The following is a 15,311-nucleotide window of genomic DNA, read 5'->3' as shown; positions in this document are numbered from 1 at the left end:
ATAGAGTGCCTTTTTTCTCGATTGAAAAGTATTATTAATTTTGACTGCAGAGAACCAAGAAAACGAACACCTACACAACGCGATTGTGTGCACTACAATGTCAAGCAATATCCATTAAGTACAATACCAAGAAAGTATGTTTAAAAAAACATTTATTTCAAATTAAAATGTGTAAAAAAACATTCTCTAACAATGTTTGTTTCTATTCTCTATAAAGTTAACTAAACACCACACAAATGAATTAAATACATTAAGCAAATGAGACAAATGTTTAGTTAGTTTTGACACAACAAATAAGTTATGCTTGGCCAATTTTAAAAACCTATTGGAATTGGGTTCTAAAACTGATCATCACTGGAATAGTTAGTACCTATCAATTGTAAGAACAGTTAAAATAGATTAAAAGAGATCTCTTCAAATTGATCTTAAAATCGACATGGATCTTGAAACTTTAGTACTGAGAACTCAGGAAGTCATTAAAATTGAAGAAAAAATTGATGCGTGTAATATCGGTTTTACAAATGGGGATCACATGAAATAAAGTAAGTAGGTACATTACTTTAACTGTGTTGTAAAATAACATTTAAAATAGTAGGAGGTTGACTACAGCTCACAGTTTAAAAAAACAATGAATAGAAATGTGCTCATCAAAAGGTGCGATTTAAAATCTGTGATGAATTAAATAATTGTGTTGATGAGATTAATAACGTGGCCTCGAACGTGGCTTATGTTTCAGAAAGTGTCAAATTTACAATGTTGAAACACCATGCTTCAATAGGTGTCGTTTAAAATATGACTTAAAATTTGTCGCATAATTACATTTGTCACATTTTAAATCTTTCGTAGTTTTTTTTAAGACATGACCATTAATGTGACGTGTAAAAGACGACTTAAAATTTGAAACATAATTACACTTATCACACTTGAACCCTTTCGACTCTTTGTGTATTACAAAGTGTCGCTTCAAATGTGATTTATTATTTGTTCCATACCCACATGTGTCACAATAAAAGTCTTTAGAAACTTTGTGTCCTGCAATGTGTCGTTTGAGATATGATCGGTTATTTGTTGCAAAATCACAATTGTCACATTTGAAATCTTTAGTATCTTTGTGTACTAAAAGGTGTCGTTTAAAATAGGATTTAATATTTGTGGCAAATCCGCATTTGTCGCATTTCAGATCTTTGGAATCTTTGTGTATTAAGATGTGGTCATTATAATGTGCTTTAATATTTGTTGCATAATGACAATTGTCACATATGAAATCTTTAGACGCTTTGTGTGTTAAAAGGTGTCGTTTAAAATATGATTTAAAATTTGTTGCGTACTCACATTTGTCACACTTAAACTCCTTTGAAACATTTTCTGCTAGGAGATGCCACTTTACATGCAGATTAAAAGAAGATTTGATGTTAGTGGCATAATCACAATAGTCACATTTGAAATCTTTCGATTCTTTGTGTATTAAGGTGTGTTGTTTTAAATGTGATTTATTATTTGTACCGTAACCACACTTGTCACATTTAAACTCTTTCGAAACTCTATGCTTCAAGAGGTGTCTTATCAAACACTGTTTATTGTTTGCTGTGAACACACAATGATCACATTTAAAATCCTTAGAAGCTTGGTGTTTTAGAAGATGTCGTTTAAAATTTGACCTGTCGTTTGATGCGAAGTCACAAATGTCACAATTGAAATCTTTAGGGCCATGTGTTAAAATATGCCTTTGAATGTGCCGTTTCAAATATGATTTATTATGTGTTGCAAATTCACACCAGTCACATTTAAAATCTTTAGAATCTTTGTGAATTAAGAGGTGTCGTTTCAAAGATGCTTTAGTATTTGTTGCATAACTATTACATTTATAACACACAAAATCTTTCGAAATGCGTATAAAGCGATGTTTGCGAAGGTGCCGTATTAAATATGATTTGTTTTTTGTTGAGAAATCACAATTCCCGCAATAAAAATTTTGAGAAACTTTCTGCACTAAATGTCCTTTGGAATGGCGTTGTAAGTACATTTTATTCTTAGCAACATAATTACAAGAGGCACATTTAAAAACATTCAAGGCACGTTGTCGATTCCTCTGTCCTAAACGATTTTGGTCTCCGTAAAACACAATTTCAGAGTAATCTTCACCGATACTCTCATTAAATTCTTCCTTTATTGTTGCTGAAACTTCATTCCTTATAACGACATTTTTTGAGACGGAGGAATTGATTTCTTCTTCTTGAATCAGTTCAACCTTAATCTCTGTTTCATCACCCACCGACATAATTATTTTCACTATGAAATTTATAAATTAATTGGCCAATCAAATGTAAATCAATATTTTCACTTACTACAAAGCCCACACTGTTCCCTCACTCGGATCACAAGTGCTGCTGAGTAAAATGTAGATAATAATTCTAACGTGGGATAATTATATCAAAAATTGAAGGCGACTTCCATAATTATTATTCTTTGCAAGCTCAAATGCCTTTAGGGTGTGTTCTCTGCATCTACCCTTTACGACTGTGAAGAACAACGACAATTTGAAGGTAATTAGTGCGCTGTGCGCAGATGTCAATTTGTATAATTGATCCTTAGACCATGTACTATATGGTCTAAGAATTGATCTCTAATGGAGTGTCCACTGAGGTCCACTGTCACTAAAAATTTTCAGATGATTTGTTCGTTGATTATCTCGACACTGCCAAGAAGAGCAGCCGTCCCGTTTTCGTTGGCATCTCGCATTTGTGTTATTATTTGGAGTAAATATAGTTGGAGCAAGCTCCATGAAACCAACTTCCAAAGTGATGTCCTGACATTTTGCAACTACCCTGTGTATCAAAACATCAAGTACAGACAAGGGCAAAGAGTGTAGGGAGAATAGCTATCGCCGTCGGATAGGTTATGGATGAGGTACCTCGTGTACCTGAAAGTTGGCCCTTAGCGGTAGTTGAGTTACAACCAAAGTGCCAGAGTTGTACTCGTAGGCTTGTACCTTGTACAGAAAGACGTAAGAAATTTGTATTGTTTAACACCAAAGCAAAGAATATTACTCTTTGACCAAAGTTTATTTTTAATAAACAAAAACGTAATGGTAACACATTTGTTGATAACGTTTGATGGTAGATATGGACGGAAATCATGTCACATCGCACATTAAAATCGAACCAAAACAAGAAGAAGAAATCCATTTCGACCTTCAAGGAAATATTTTAGTAAGCAACCAAGCATCGATTACAATAAAGGACGAAATTACCATTACTGCACAGTGCTCCAAATCGCTCGATAATGACGAAGTACATCCACAAACTGATTGTGGATTGAATATTAAAACTCAAATTTTCAACGATTTTGAATGTGACTTTTGTGAAGACACGACAAATAGTAAGCTACAAGTTAAACAACATCTTTTAAAGCAAAATGATTTTGAAGGCTGTGCTCATCATTATGGAGCAAAACGTAAACTTTTTGGTAATGTAAATGTGTTAAAATGTGCTAAATGTGATTACGAGACCAGTAACAAATCCTACTTTAAACGTCACCTTTTAAAACATACGGATTCTAAAGTTTTTAAATGTGCTACTTGTGATTATGAAACAAATAACAAATACCACTTTAAACAACACCTTTTGAAATATAAAGCTTCTAAAGATTTTAAATGTGCTAATTGTGATTACAAGACAAGTAACAAATACTACTTTAAACGACACCTTTTAAAATATACTGATTCTAAAGATTTGAAATGTGCTCATTGTGATTATCGAACATATAATAAACAATGTCTTAGAGGGCACATTTTAACACATAAACTTTGTAGTAATGTGCTAAAATGTGATAATTGCGATTACGAAACAAGTAACAAATCGTACTTTAAACGACACCTTTTAAATCATATCGATTCTAAAGATTTTAAATGTGGTCATTGTGATTATGGAACAAATATTAAACAATATCTCAAAAGACACATTTTAACACACAAACTTTCTAGTAATGTAAAAGTGCTAAAATGTGCTAATTGTAATTATGATACAAATAACAAAGACAGCTTTAAACGACACCTTTTGAAACACAAAGTTTCTAAAGATTTTATATGCACTAATTGTGATTACAAGACAAACAGCAAATTCCACTTTAAGCAACACCTTTTAAAACATAAAGTTTCTAAAGACTTTAAATGTGGTAATTGCGATTATAAGACAAGTAACAAGTACTACTTTAAACGACACCTTTTCAAACATACCGATTCTAAAGATTTTAATTGTGCTCAATGTAATTATGGAACAAACAATAAACAATGTCTTAAAGGACACATTTTAACACACAAACTTTCTAGTAATGTAAATGTGTTAAAATGTACTAATTGCGATTACGAGACAAGTAATAAATCCTACTTTAAACGACACCTTTTAAAACATACCGTTTCTAAAGATTTTAAATGTGCCCATTGTGATTATGAGACAAGTAACAAATACCACTTTAAACAACACCTTTTAAAACATAAAGTTTGTAAAGATTTCAAATGTGCTCATTGCGATTATGAGACACATAACAAATTATGCCTTAAAGCACACCTTCCAAAACACACAAACCATTTTCGGAAGGAACAAATTTCTCGTTAAGTGAAATATTAATTCTGTAGTGTGAGAGGAAGATCTATATATGTGTTTTAACTTATGTTAATAACATTTAAAATGTTGGGTATATGTTTGTGTATGTGGAATCGTACCTATCCGATCCTGGGCGCCCTTCAAAGGGTGTGGGTGTGGGTGTCTTTTTATTGAAGGCTCATAAAGATAAAAGTTAACGAAAAAATATTTTTTGCTATACAGATATAATCTAATTTAATGTTTTTTATTTATTAACAACATAATCATATAATAGTATGTATAGTTTTGTAGTATGACCCACAGAGTGGTAAAATGTCACACAGGACTGACATTTAAAAAAAATAAATGAGTTGTCACCCCCACTATTCCTAAATGCAAATCAAATGAATTCAAAAGCGCACAAAAGTTGGATTAACAAACACATGGAATTTTTTATTGCATTTTTTACTCGTTTTGCACTTTTGATAAATCATTCAAGAAACGTCCAAGTGTCGGTTGCATGTGCGACTGCAAGGTTAGTATTACTTCATTGGTGTTGGGAGTTCGTGTTTTCCCGCTCCATCCAGGCCCCATTTTTTTAAGTTTAAATTTTTGAGTAAGGACCCCCACCCCACTCCCAATACTAGACTGCTGATTTCATCAGTTAACACAGGCGTTATACTTTAAAACTTCCACGTTCGAACTTAGTCTGTTTGCAAGTGTGTACCCTCCAAGTTCGATCAAACGAATACATGTGGAAGGCTCACTTTAGATGAAGGAAATAGTGTCTTCATTTGCTGATTTTGCATTTTGTTCAGTTCATACATGTTCATGGTAAAATTTAGCTCTGCTTGCTGCATCCAGTTAGTACCTATATTGTTGTGTAATATTTATGCCATCACTAACAAAAGGTAAAATTCTTCGCTTTATTGCGAATTGTATTGCCTTCAGCTTCTTGTGTCCGATGAGTTTTCACCCAACAACGATCCATAAAAGTGTCAAGTAATTTTTATTCATTCCGAAGAAACAATAGCACAATATTGCAAACGTTATGAACCAATATCCTGAGTTCTTTCAGTTTTTTTTAAATTGCGGTAATAGGTAGTTGATTCATTTATCGAATATTAGCTTTTCACCTTTCGAATTAACTAAGAAATATTCAATTTTGGGGATTTTTTTTAACGGTAACTACCAATCGTCGTAAGCATTTATTCGTGGAAATCTCCGAAAAAAAATGTTATTGGTTGGGGTGTCCGAGCCCGTTGGCCTTGTGGAATAGCCGCCACTGGTGTCGGTTTCCATAGCAACAGAATTAACACATTACGCACATGAGCGGAACGTTTTATGAGAATTTGACATTTCTATTTTGTTTATTTACAATTTTGCTCACTATTTATAATGGCAGGAGTTGTTCCCTCAAAGAAATCGACATCTGCTCGTAAGCAGTGGGCTATTCATGGTAAATAAAGTCATTTGTTACTTGATATTAGCGAAGTATTACCTTATTATTGGAAAAAACTTTTGTAGGACTTATTTATTTTTAGATGGGCCCTATGGTTCTCTAAAACGTTTGAGAAATCAGTTGGCTAATGATGGATGTGCGGAGTCACAAATGGTACTGGCCAAACAGTTGTTGCAGGAGGAATGTGGTAAGCAATAATACCATGAGTGTGATACATAATCGCCAATACTTGATAATTGTTTGCAGAGTTAACTAACACTGTCATTACAGAGCTGGAAACGGAAAAACGTGAGAACTGTCGTTTGGGAGTTTATTGGCTGATGAAGTCGTCGGAACAAGGGAATTCCGAAGCAACGGAATTGTTACGGTCATGTTTTTTGAGTGGAAAGGGTATTACCGAACATAATTATATGGATGTCAAGCTGTGTATTAATATGACACAAGATGAAAAATTGGCTAGAAAAGCTGCGCGAGATTTATTTTCAAGGTGAATATTTGACAAGCCAATTTTTACTTTGTAGTCTGAGTAGGTATAGTATGTAGTAATGTCTTAATTTAGAAGTACAAGTGCATTTGCTAACATCCAATGAATCTATAGCACTGCACATTCAATTTGTCCAGATATAGCACCTCGTACATTTACTATTAATTTGTGTATAATTTTTCCAAACAGCACAGATTTTTCTAAAAATTCATTCATTTTTCTGTACCTGACCTAAGATTGAATGCGACTCCTCTGGCGAGAAAAATATATCCTTGAAAATAAACCTGGGAAAGGATAGATTTGATTCTAAGCAACTTTTGTTCTATGAAGTTTTTTGTGCAAGTCATGACTTTTTGACCTAAGTATTTGGGAGCAGGGGCGGATCAACGGGAGGAGCAATTGAAAATTAACCCCTCCCAAGGGCCAAGATTGTTGTGCTCATACAACTCCTCCCGAGTTTGAAAAAATTGTCGTGCGATTGTTTTCAAGAATATGCAATTTTCTGTGAGACACAGTGTTGTCAGGTCATGGAGGAAACGTCATTGATTGACAAAGTGTTAAGGGATAACTCGGTATGTGTGGCAAATTTAGTGGTAAATGCATAAAATAGAGTTTCTAGTGGTTACCCTCGGGACCCCCGTTCTAAGGGATATCCCCCACCCCCCCTACAGAATACGATCCCTAACTATCACTGTATTAACATTTGCCCTCCCCAGATGGCCGCCACTGTTTGGGAATAATATGACTGGACAGGGCCCTTTGAATTAAGTAGCTTCCTAGGTGGCTATTGCGATTGCTGTTTTTTGGACATCATAAAATTTCATCAAGTGTGGACGTTTTAGATCATTTTAAGCAACTTTTAAAGAATATTTTCCGTCTGTATCATCAAATTTTTTTTTCAAATAGCAACCTGAAATTTTTATTAAGTTATTAGTCCAGTCAAATTAGACGTAAAAATGCTAAATGGTTACAAAAGGTCCGGTAGAAGATTTTATTTTTCAAACTTGTTTAAATGGTAGAGAGAGAAAAATCCAAGTTTGCCAATGCGACTGACGTCGGGAGAAATTTCTGTGGTCAAAAATCTGCAAAAATTTCTGACTTTTTTCGGTTTTTTAAGAATAACTCACCAACGGTAATACTTAGATAAAATCATCCGTTATTAAAACCTGTAGTGTATAAAAGTACCGTCAATTTGATATTTTATTTGGCCCTCTAAGATGTATAGTTTAGGAGATACTTACACTAATTTAAAGTTTCGTGTTTATAGTAGTTTTTAGCGCATTTTTTAAGAATTAAAGAAATGTGGGACCATTAATTTGTCTCAGATTTTGTATGTACATGCATCTAGTGATGTCATGTCAAACTTTTGAAAATGGTGGAGGAAGAGGGAGTAAATACATGATCTATCCTTCATGGTATTCTAATGAAAGGTCTCATCGAAATGAATTGGTTTCTACAAATGATAACCTTGCTGCGCGACTCCATTTCGACATCACTGGATGACTGTATGTTCCACGGTATTCTAATTAAAAGGGAAAAAAGTAAATGTTTTCTACCAGCTCCCGCCTTTCTTTCTAACCCTGTATCAAAAAGGGGGGGGGGGTTGAAGGGGGACTTGTTTTACCCTTCATGGTACTCTAATGAATGGACTTAATGAAAGGAATTACCTTTTACCATCCATAGTCTTCCTCCTCGACCCATTATCGTGATCGCTTATAATTACTTATATCTCAAGAGCGGATTGTCTGGAAAGGTACTCATAAAAGGCGATTGGGACGTCTGGAAGAAATATATCTTTTGGTGTTGGCATAATTTATGAGCGAAACGGTTTGTCGAAGGATAGTACCTAGGTACACAAAGGCAAAATGTTTAATTCTAACCAACCACAACTTGAAGATAAAAATACGAGCTCTTTCGGAAAGATTTTGAAAAAAACATTTTTCATTGGTTTAATATAACCGTATGTTTAAAAAAATACGGTTTAGATAAAAGGTTTCTTGAAGATCAAGTCATGATCCTGGATAGCTTAAGGATCCGTATAGACTCAACCATGTCTCTTTTTATAAGTCATATGTCGATGTAAAACACACCTTCCAACAGTGATCCTAATCCCATGAATTGCTAACCGCATAAAAAACATTAAAGCATATGTACTTGACCTTATGACCTACGTGCATTGAGATGGTATTGCATTTTTCAATACGAAAAGCATTGGACAACGATCCTTGAAAGGTTAGGAACCTTCAATTTTTGAATACAAATCTGGGTAGCCAGATGGTGATGGTTGCATTGAAGAATTTTGAGTATTTTCCAATGTTTTCCGTTGATGTCGTCCGTCTGTCCGTCACACTTACTTTTTTTTTATTTTGTTTTTTTTAATGGTAGGTACGGTTTTGGTCAGAAGTAATGTCCCTCGATTATCTCAAGTGTAGCACATAATTAATACACCGGATCTCTTGTGAGATTTGAGCTTCTTTTCAACGTGAGGAAAATGCCTAAGATTGAAATGAAATTGAACTAAATCACGGAGAAACTGACACATTGGTACTTTTTCTACAGTTGCAGTTTCTAAGGGAGGACATTACTTCTGACCACGACTGTACGTATTAATTTTAACACCTCATGTTGGGCCAAGCCAGTGAGAGAGAAGGAAATGAATAAGGTTGACAAATGTAAAGAACCACAAATTACCTACACTGTTTTTTAGGAGATACATCAAGTTGAAGTTTCGAGTTTTTATTTAATTTTTGAAAAAAATAAACATCAGCTAAAATTAAAAAATTAAATAAATAAATTTAGATATAGATGTATACCTAATCTATTTGTGTAAATTACTATAAACATGAAACTTTAAATTAGTGTATCTCCTAAACTATACATGTTAGGGGGCCAAATAAAATATCAAATTAAAGGTACTGATTTTACCTAAGTATTGCCGTTGGCGGGTTATTTGAGAAAAATTGGAAAAAAGAAAAATTTTTGCAGATTTTTGATCACAGAAATTTCTCCCGACGTTAGTCGAATTGGCTTGGATTTTTCTCTCTCTTTACCATTTAAATAAGTCGGAAAAATAAAATCTTCTACCGGACCTTTTGTAATCAGAAAGTACAAATTGACTGGACTATATTCGAAATACCTTATTTTTCTGTATACAACCTACAAATATTGTGCCAGGTTTTATTACAAAAAAACTGAGAAATAAAATGTCAACGTTAAAAAACTAAAAAAAATTTTTCGCCAAAACGGTTACTATGATTTCGTTAAAATTTTGCGAATGTACATTAGACATTATAAATGATGTACTGTCAAAAATACTAACTGCCGGAGCGCTAGAAAAAGTCACGTGACCTTAGGAGTCAGTTCGGGACACATTAAATACATTACGGCTTATGGAAAATCCGTGCGCGGCTCCACTATTTATTTTTTTTACTCCGAATCCGTTTAACATAGAGCCACGAAATTTCAATAAGAGCTGGTCAATGGTGCAAACAATTAAATTATAATGTTTGTTAATTTTTAGTCACACTGGAAGTAATTAATTTTAAGGTTTAAAGTATTTGAAGATAAAACGACTATATTAAATCCGTGTTTTTCTATATTTCCACCATCATATTTCTGTTTTTAGGAACGATATCATTATAATTCTTTCGGCGTTTTAAATTACAATGATATGCGCCTCCAATTCTGCGTATATAATGCCTTATTTGGTATTAGATTTAACAGGCCCTACAAGATCGCGCATTAGTTATCCGCGCAGAGCAAAATTCACCATACGGAAAATTTTGTTGTTGGTACAATTGTATCATATATCGAATGAATTGTGGCCAAAGGACACAAAAATGTTCAGAAGGAATTTTTAAGAAATGGTCTTTTGTTCCTTTTTTCAGCAGTGTTAGTAAATAGCGTAACTTTAGAAACACGCGAACGCGCAATGGAAATTATTATTTTTTAAATAATTATTACTAATGGACTTTCAAATAGTGTTTGTAGTATCTAGAGACCTTTTCGAGCGCTCCGGCCTGTAAGTCTTGGATGAAAAAATAACTGGATTGCTAGCAAAGTCAAATTTATGAAGACAACGTCTATAGCGCCATCACAAGGCGGTGTGCGTTTTGTGAAACGAAATTTGACACACGTCAATGTTACGAGATTTAATTTTAGTGTTTTATAGTGATTTTATGTAAATTTGTGTTCGTTAGTCTACTTTTACATAATTAATTAAAAATGAGACGCTGAAGTTGTTTTATAAAAAAATTTGATGCAGTTTATAACCATAAAAACAAGGACGTTAAAACAGAAACGTTTTTCGCGTAAGTAAAAGGCTAATTTGGTTCCTTCAATTTTTCCGAATCCATCAAATGAAAATGTCGATAGTTTCTCCGATGAAGAACAAGTTGAAGAAATGACAGTAGATGAAAATGTAAACAGATGTAAACACTTTTGCTGGTCATCAAAATATGAATCTTAATCGTTGTGTAACACCCTCACCATCATGGTATACACCAACCTGGAGATTGGTTAGACGCTGCAATAAACATGTATATTTTTTAAATAAAAGCTTATTCCACAATCTATTGGTATCATTATCCAAAAATTACATTTACTTCAAATTTATTTATTATATAAATTAATTCGTCAGGTATAAAGTTAAACAGTTATCGTATTAATATTTTGTGTGGATATACTAGCCCTTGCAATTTTCATATTTAGCGCCTCAGATTTAGTTCTTATTTTAGTCATACTCAGTGATGGCGCTGCAGATGTTGGCTTCAAGTTTTAAGACTCCACAAAGAGCGACAACCTGAAATGCGAAACGTTATAGGTACTCACTGTCAACATTTTCTGAGAACTGTCAACTCGTTACAAACCTTCAAAGAGATGAACGTATCGTCAGGGGCTTTAATGAAAAATTTACGCAGTTGCTCCGATTTCTTATGGACGCCATATTGGATTATGATGCCACTTGATAAAGAAAAAAATTACAAAATCGGCGATGAATGTTTGCCTTGAAGTTCACAATGTATTTCCATTGTTATACACACAACTATAATCAATGGTATTTCTTACGGCAATAATTCCATGGCCGACTGTGATTGAAACCGAATTTATCCGTTTATTGTCTTGCAAAGTCAACACGCCCATGAATTCGTATTACAGTCCAATACTGCACATCGGCGTCCAGTATTTTTGATTTTGTTGCAATATAGCAAACACTTAACGCACAGTTATAATAATAATAATAATAAATAATAAAGTTTATTGTAAGCAAGAATCTTACAAATGGACAGGGGTTCGTCTGGTTAGGCGATCTACCACCCTTCCAAAAGTAATCATAATTAAAAGGTGTATCAAATCTCTTACCAAGCTAATAAAATTAACATAAACAATTATTAATCATTGAGTTACCTACAGTATTGACAAATATATGAATATAATATTTCTACAAACTAAGTATGAAAATAACAAATTATTTAAAAAAAATAATAAAAGTAACCCTAAGATTGTGGGAGTTTTACAATTTCCAAAAGGCATGTTTTGAATTGGTTTGGGTTACAGTTATAACACTAATGCAAAAACGTTTACATATTATAACCTTCAATTCTGACAGGCAGGTCCGTTGATGACGTCACATTAGGGTTGGGATATGACTTAACGCTGGCAACATTACGAGTATAATAGGGATCAGGCAATCCATATTACTTATATAGCATCATTGGGTCTACTCATGCGCAAATCCATCTTTTTTATTATTATGGCTCAATGTTTCATTAGGAAAACTAGCATCAAATTTTCTCGCTGATGATTGTGTGACAAATAAAAAACACTTGTTGGTTTAATAAAAATATACAAAATGTTCTGCATTTCTGATACGGGATTGTATTTCTTGTTCATAATTATTGTAATCAACAATGAAACGTATGGTAGTAGGTACTGATGAGGGCTTTTGTATGAAATGAATGCAATACAATGTGTAGGTACCAATGTGTTTAATTTAGTTAATTAATATGAACACGATTTCCATAGCTTGTCAAATGGCGAAGATTACATTACGTCCCAACAACTTCAAAGGCGAATTTTGGAAATCGATAAGCAACAAAGTACGTCAAACGCGATTCAAAAAAACCGTTCGTACAACTGCAATGGAAGCGGAGAACCGTCAAATGGAGAGCTTGTGGATAATTACGACGAACAGGGTAGCGATTCGGATCAGGACGTGGATTGGACGGGAAGATCTGTCGACGGCAACCAAAAGTTAACCGAAGAAAATCTGGTTTCGGCGGCCGTCGATTATTCGCACGGACACCTTCCGTTGGTAAATCGAGGAGTGACTTTTTCCGACTTGAACTTATGTGCGCTCGATGAGATCCCGGTTGTTCACAGATCTATACTTCATCCATTTCTCACATGCAAAATCTTATACTTTAAATTAATCCGAGCTTTAGGCTGCAGTCCTATCGGTAGTTATATTCCCTCGATTCAAAGTGACATTCAGTTGGTCCTCATGATGTGTTTGTATTCGTTTGTTAGTTGCAACAGTGTGCTACATTTTGTTCCTATGGCGACCTATTACATCACGTTCGTAACTATGGTAATTAGCACCTTTCAAATGCTACAAATGGGTAACCATTATCACGATTTTCAAGTTTGGTCCAATTTGTTTATCACTTACTCGGGTGGCAGTTTAAATGCGGCCGAGGCGGAATATCAGTTCATTCGCAACAATTTAAAGCCCTTCGCCCATTTCTTTCTCGCTTTACTTATAAACCTGCTTGTTTATCCCATTATCTCTGATCAGTGGATACCACAGTCCGAATTGACGATCCTCGCTTTCTGTCTAACGTTCATTACTTTACACAGTTTTACACACAGGGAGCGGGGAGAAAGCGCCACCGCACTACTAACTTTGCTTAGTTTTGCTACGAATGTACTTGCGAAGTATCCGTACGAGACCGACGCCGTGGTAACACAAGGTTGGAGATTCCTAGACCTTAAAATTCCTACTTTCGCCAGCTACATCATTGGGAATGGTATTGAGTTTTGTATAAACTTCAGAATTTTATTCTACATCCTAATACCATTTTTGTTAGTGTGCATAGCGTCGAGACGGAATTGGTCAGGCACATACAAGTGTCTTATACCGCACTGTGTCACTTTAAGTTGGTTGCAGATTGCCATAATCAACTCTCAAGGCGCGACTACTTTTGGCCTTATGCGTGGTACTCTGGCGTTAGTTGGCATTGTAATGTTTTTACCGTTGGTCGGCTTAACGACTATCATTTTACCTTCAATAGCTTTAACGAAATGGGTGGTCACTTCTGTGTCGTTATATAGCATACTCCTCTTTCTACTATTTGCATCATCAGGCTTAGGAATCAGTTGGTTGTTGGCCCGTACAAGATTTCGCCAACAAATAGCGTATTTGCAAGTTATAACCGCCATCGTCACGTTTTTCATTCTAATAAATTCATTTTCCGCCAACAACTCCTCATTGAACGTTCACACTCACAGCTCCACCGCAAATGGTATTACCTGGGATCAGTACGAAGAATTTTGCGATCAACCCAATTGGGAGACTTCAACAGCTGCCGCGAATCAAATTCGATGCGCCAAGTTGGCCGACGTACCCGTCGAATGGGAGGGATGGGTGCACGAAATTAAAGTAAGATCAATCACAAACGTCTGGAGAAAAATATTCGGTTATATACCGAAATCTCTTTCTCAATATCTGTATTGCATTTTCGGCGAGAGCGTCGAACACGATTGCAAGAATCTTCCTGAAGATGTAACGGAAGAATGTCTAATGTTTTACGACGCGATCAGAACAACGAGAAAGTGTTCGTTAGATAATCTCAACGTGTACGAGTTTCACATTGTATTACGAAGAAATATGGTATTATGGACGAAAACGGCCGAAGTAGTACTAGAAGTCGGCCATCATTTTTCTAACTTCACGCTGCAATTGAAACCGGACGATAGAATCAAATTTACCGGATTTTTAACTAACGATGGAATCATAGGCGGCTCTAAACCTCATGTCCTCGTCGAGTCGATGCGGTGTATCCATTGTCACAAGACTGAATTAACGAATACGGAAATACGATCAGTTAATTTGTTAACTCTCGAGTCTGTTTTGAGTAACTTTAATTTAGGTTTAAAGTTTATTATCAATTTTTTGTTTATGCCAATTAATTTGTTTGAATAGTTTGTCAAGAGTAAATTAGGATGTTGGATGGCAATATATTTATCCTATTTGAAACAAAAGAATAAAAGATAGTAAGAAGATCTCAAACCAGTGATATAACCTAGAATATTTATTATGAATGAATTACAATTTAAATCGGCAGAATAATTATTTATTTTTACAAATGTATTTAATTATGACTTGTCAAATCTGAACTTTGTCTTTGCAAATAAATTTAATATAGACATGTTTTTATTTCCTGGAATTTGTTGCATTTTTCTTTTCTTTTTGTGGAAATGCGCTAAAAATGGTATCGGAAATTAAAGAGAAAAAAAAAAGGATTACGCAGCAATAAAAATGAAATACAAAGTTGTAAATAGGAGGTATGCACTAAACTATTAAAAATCTGAAAGGTATTGAATATGGGTGATTTAATAGCATGTTACAAGTATTTTGGATGAAATATAAATATAATGGTAGTGAATCACTACTTTAAGTAGTTCTACGTTTTCGCAAAGATCGCCGTTTTTTATTAGGTTAGGATGTATGAGAAAAAGTGGAGCGTGTGTTGTGTTTGGCTGTTGGTAAACGTCGTACGCGTAG

At 34.4% G+C, this 15,311-nt stretch overlaps 2 protein-coding genes across 5 annotated transcripts; one reads left to right on the top strand and one right to left on the bottom strand.

Moving 5' to 3' along the window:
• Positions 1 to 291: 291 nt before the first annotated feature.
• On the bottom strand, positions 292 to 2,681 carry LOC116175307 (zinc finger protein 99-like). Its single transcript, XM_031493383.1, has 2 exons — positions 2,346 to 2,681; positions 292 to 2,289 (listed from the first exon to the last, which is right to left on the bottom strand). Coding segments are annotated over exons 1-2 (1,542 nt in total). The 5' UTR covers positions 2,347 to 2,681; the 3' UTR covers positions 292 to 748.
• Positions 2,682 to 5,907: 3,226 nt separating this feature from the next.
• LOC116176564 (wolframin-like) lies at positions 5,908 to 14,955 on the top strand. Of its 4 annotated transcripts, none has more exons than XM_031495190.1 (4): positions 5,908 to 6,039; positions 6,125 to 6,229; positions 6,313 to 6,529; positions 12,551 to 14,955. In XM_031495190.1, exons 1-4 carry the CDS (start codon positions 5,979 to 5,981, stop codon positions 14,727 to 14,729), a joined length of 2,562 nt encoding a protein of 853 aa, XP_031351050.1. In that variant the 5' UTR covers positions 5,908 to 5,978; the 3' UTR covers positions 14,730 to 14,955. The 4 variants fall into 4 exon arrangements, with proteins under 4 accessions (XP_031351050.1, XP_031351049.1, XP_031351052.1 ...); XM_031495189.1 differs by having other exon boundaries at positions 6,289 to 6,529; XM_031495192.1 differs by having other exon boundaries at positions 5,980 to 6,074.
• Positions 14,956 to 15,311: the final 356 nt, after the last annotated feature.

The sequence above is a fragment of the Photinus pyralis genome, unplaced genomic scaffold (assembly GCF_008802855.1).
Source record: "Photinus pyralis isolate 1611_PpyrPB1 unplaced genomic scaffold, Ppyr1.3 Ppyr1.4_LG7, whole genome shotgun sequence".
In the NCBI taxonomy this organism is placed as follows: Eukaryota; Metazoa; Arthropoda; class Insecta; order Coleoptera; family Lampyridae; genus Photinus; species Photinus pyralis.
This window is presented reverse-complemented; position numbering and strand designations above follow the sequence as displayed.

Coding starts and splice junctions, on each gene's coding strand:
- LOC116176564 (XM_031495189.1), top strand. CDS start 5,979: ATGGCAGGAGTTGTTCCCTCAAAGAAATCGACATCTGCTCGTAAGCAG. Junction 6,040..6,124: donor TAAGCAGTGGGCTATTCATG/GTAAATAAAGTC, acceptor ATTTATTTTTAG/ATGGGCCCTATGGTTCTCTA. Junction 6,530..12,550: donor GCGCGAGATTTATTTTCAAG/GTGAATATTTGA, acceptor CGATTTCCATAG/CTTGTCAAATGGCGAAGATT.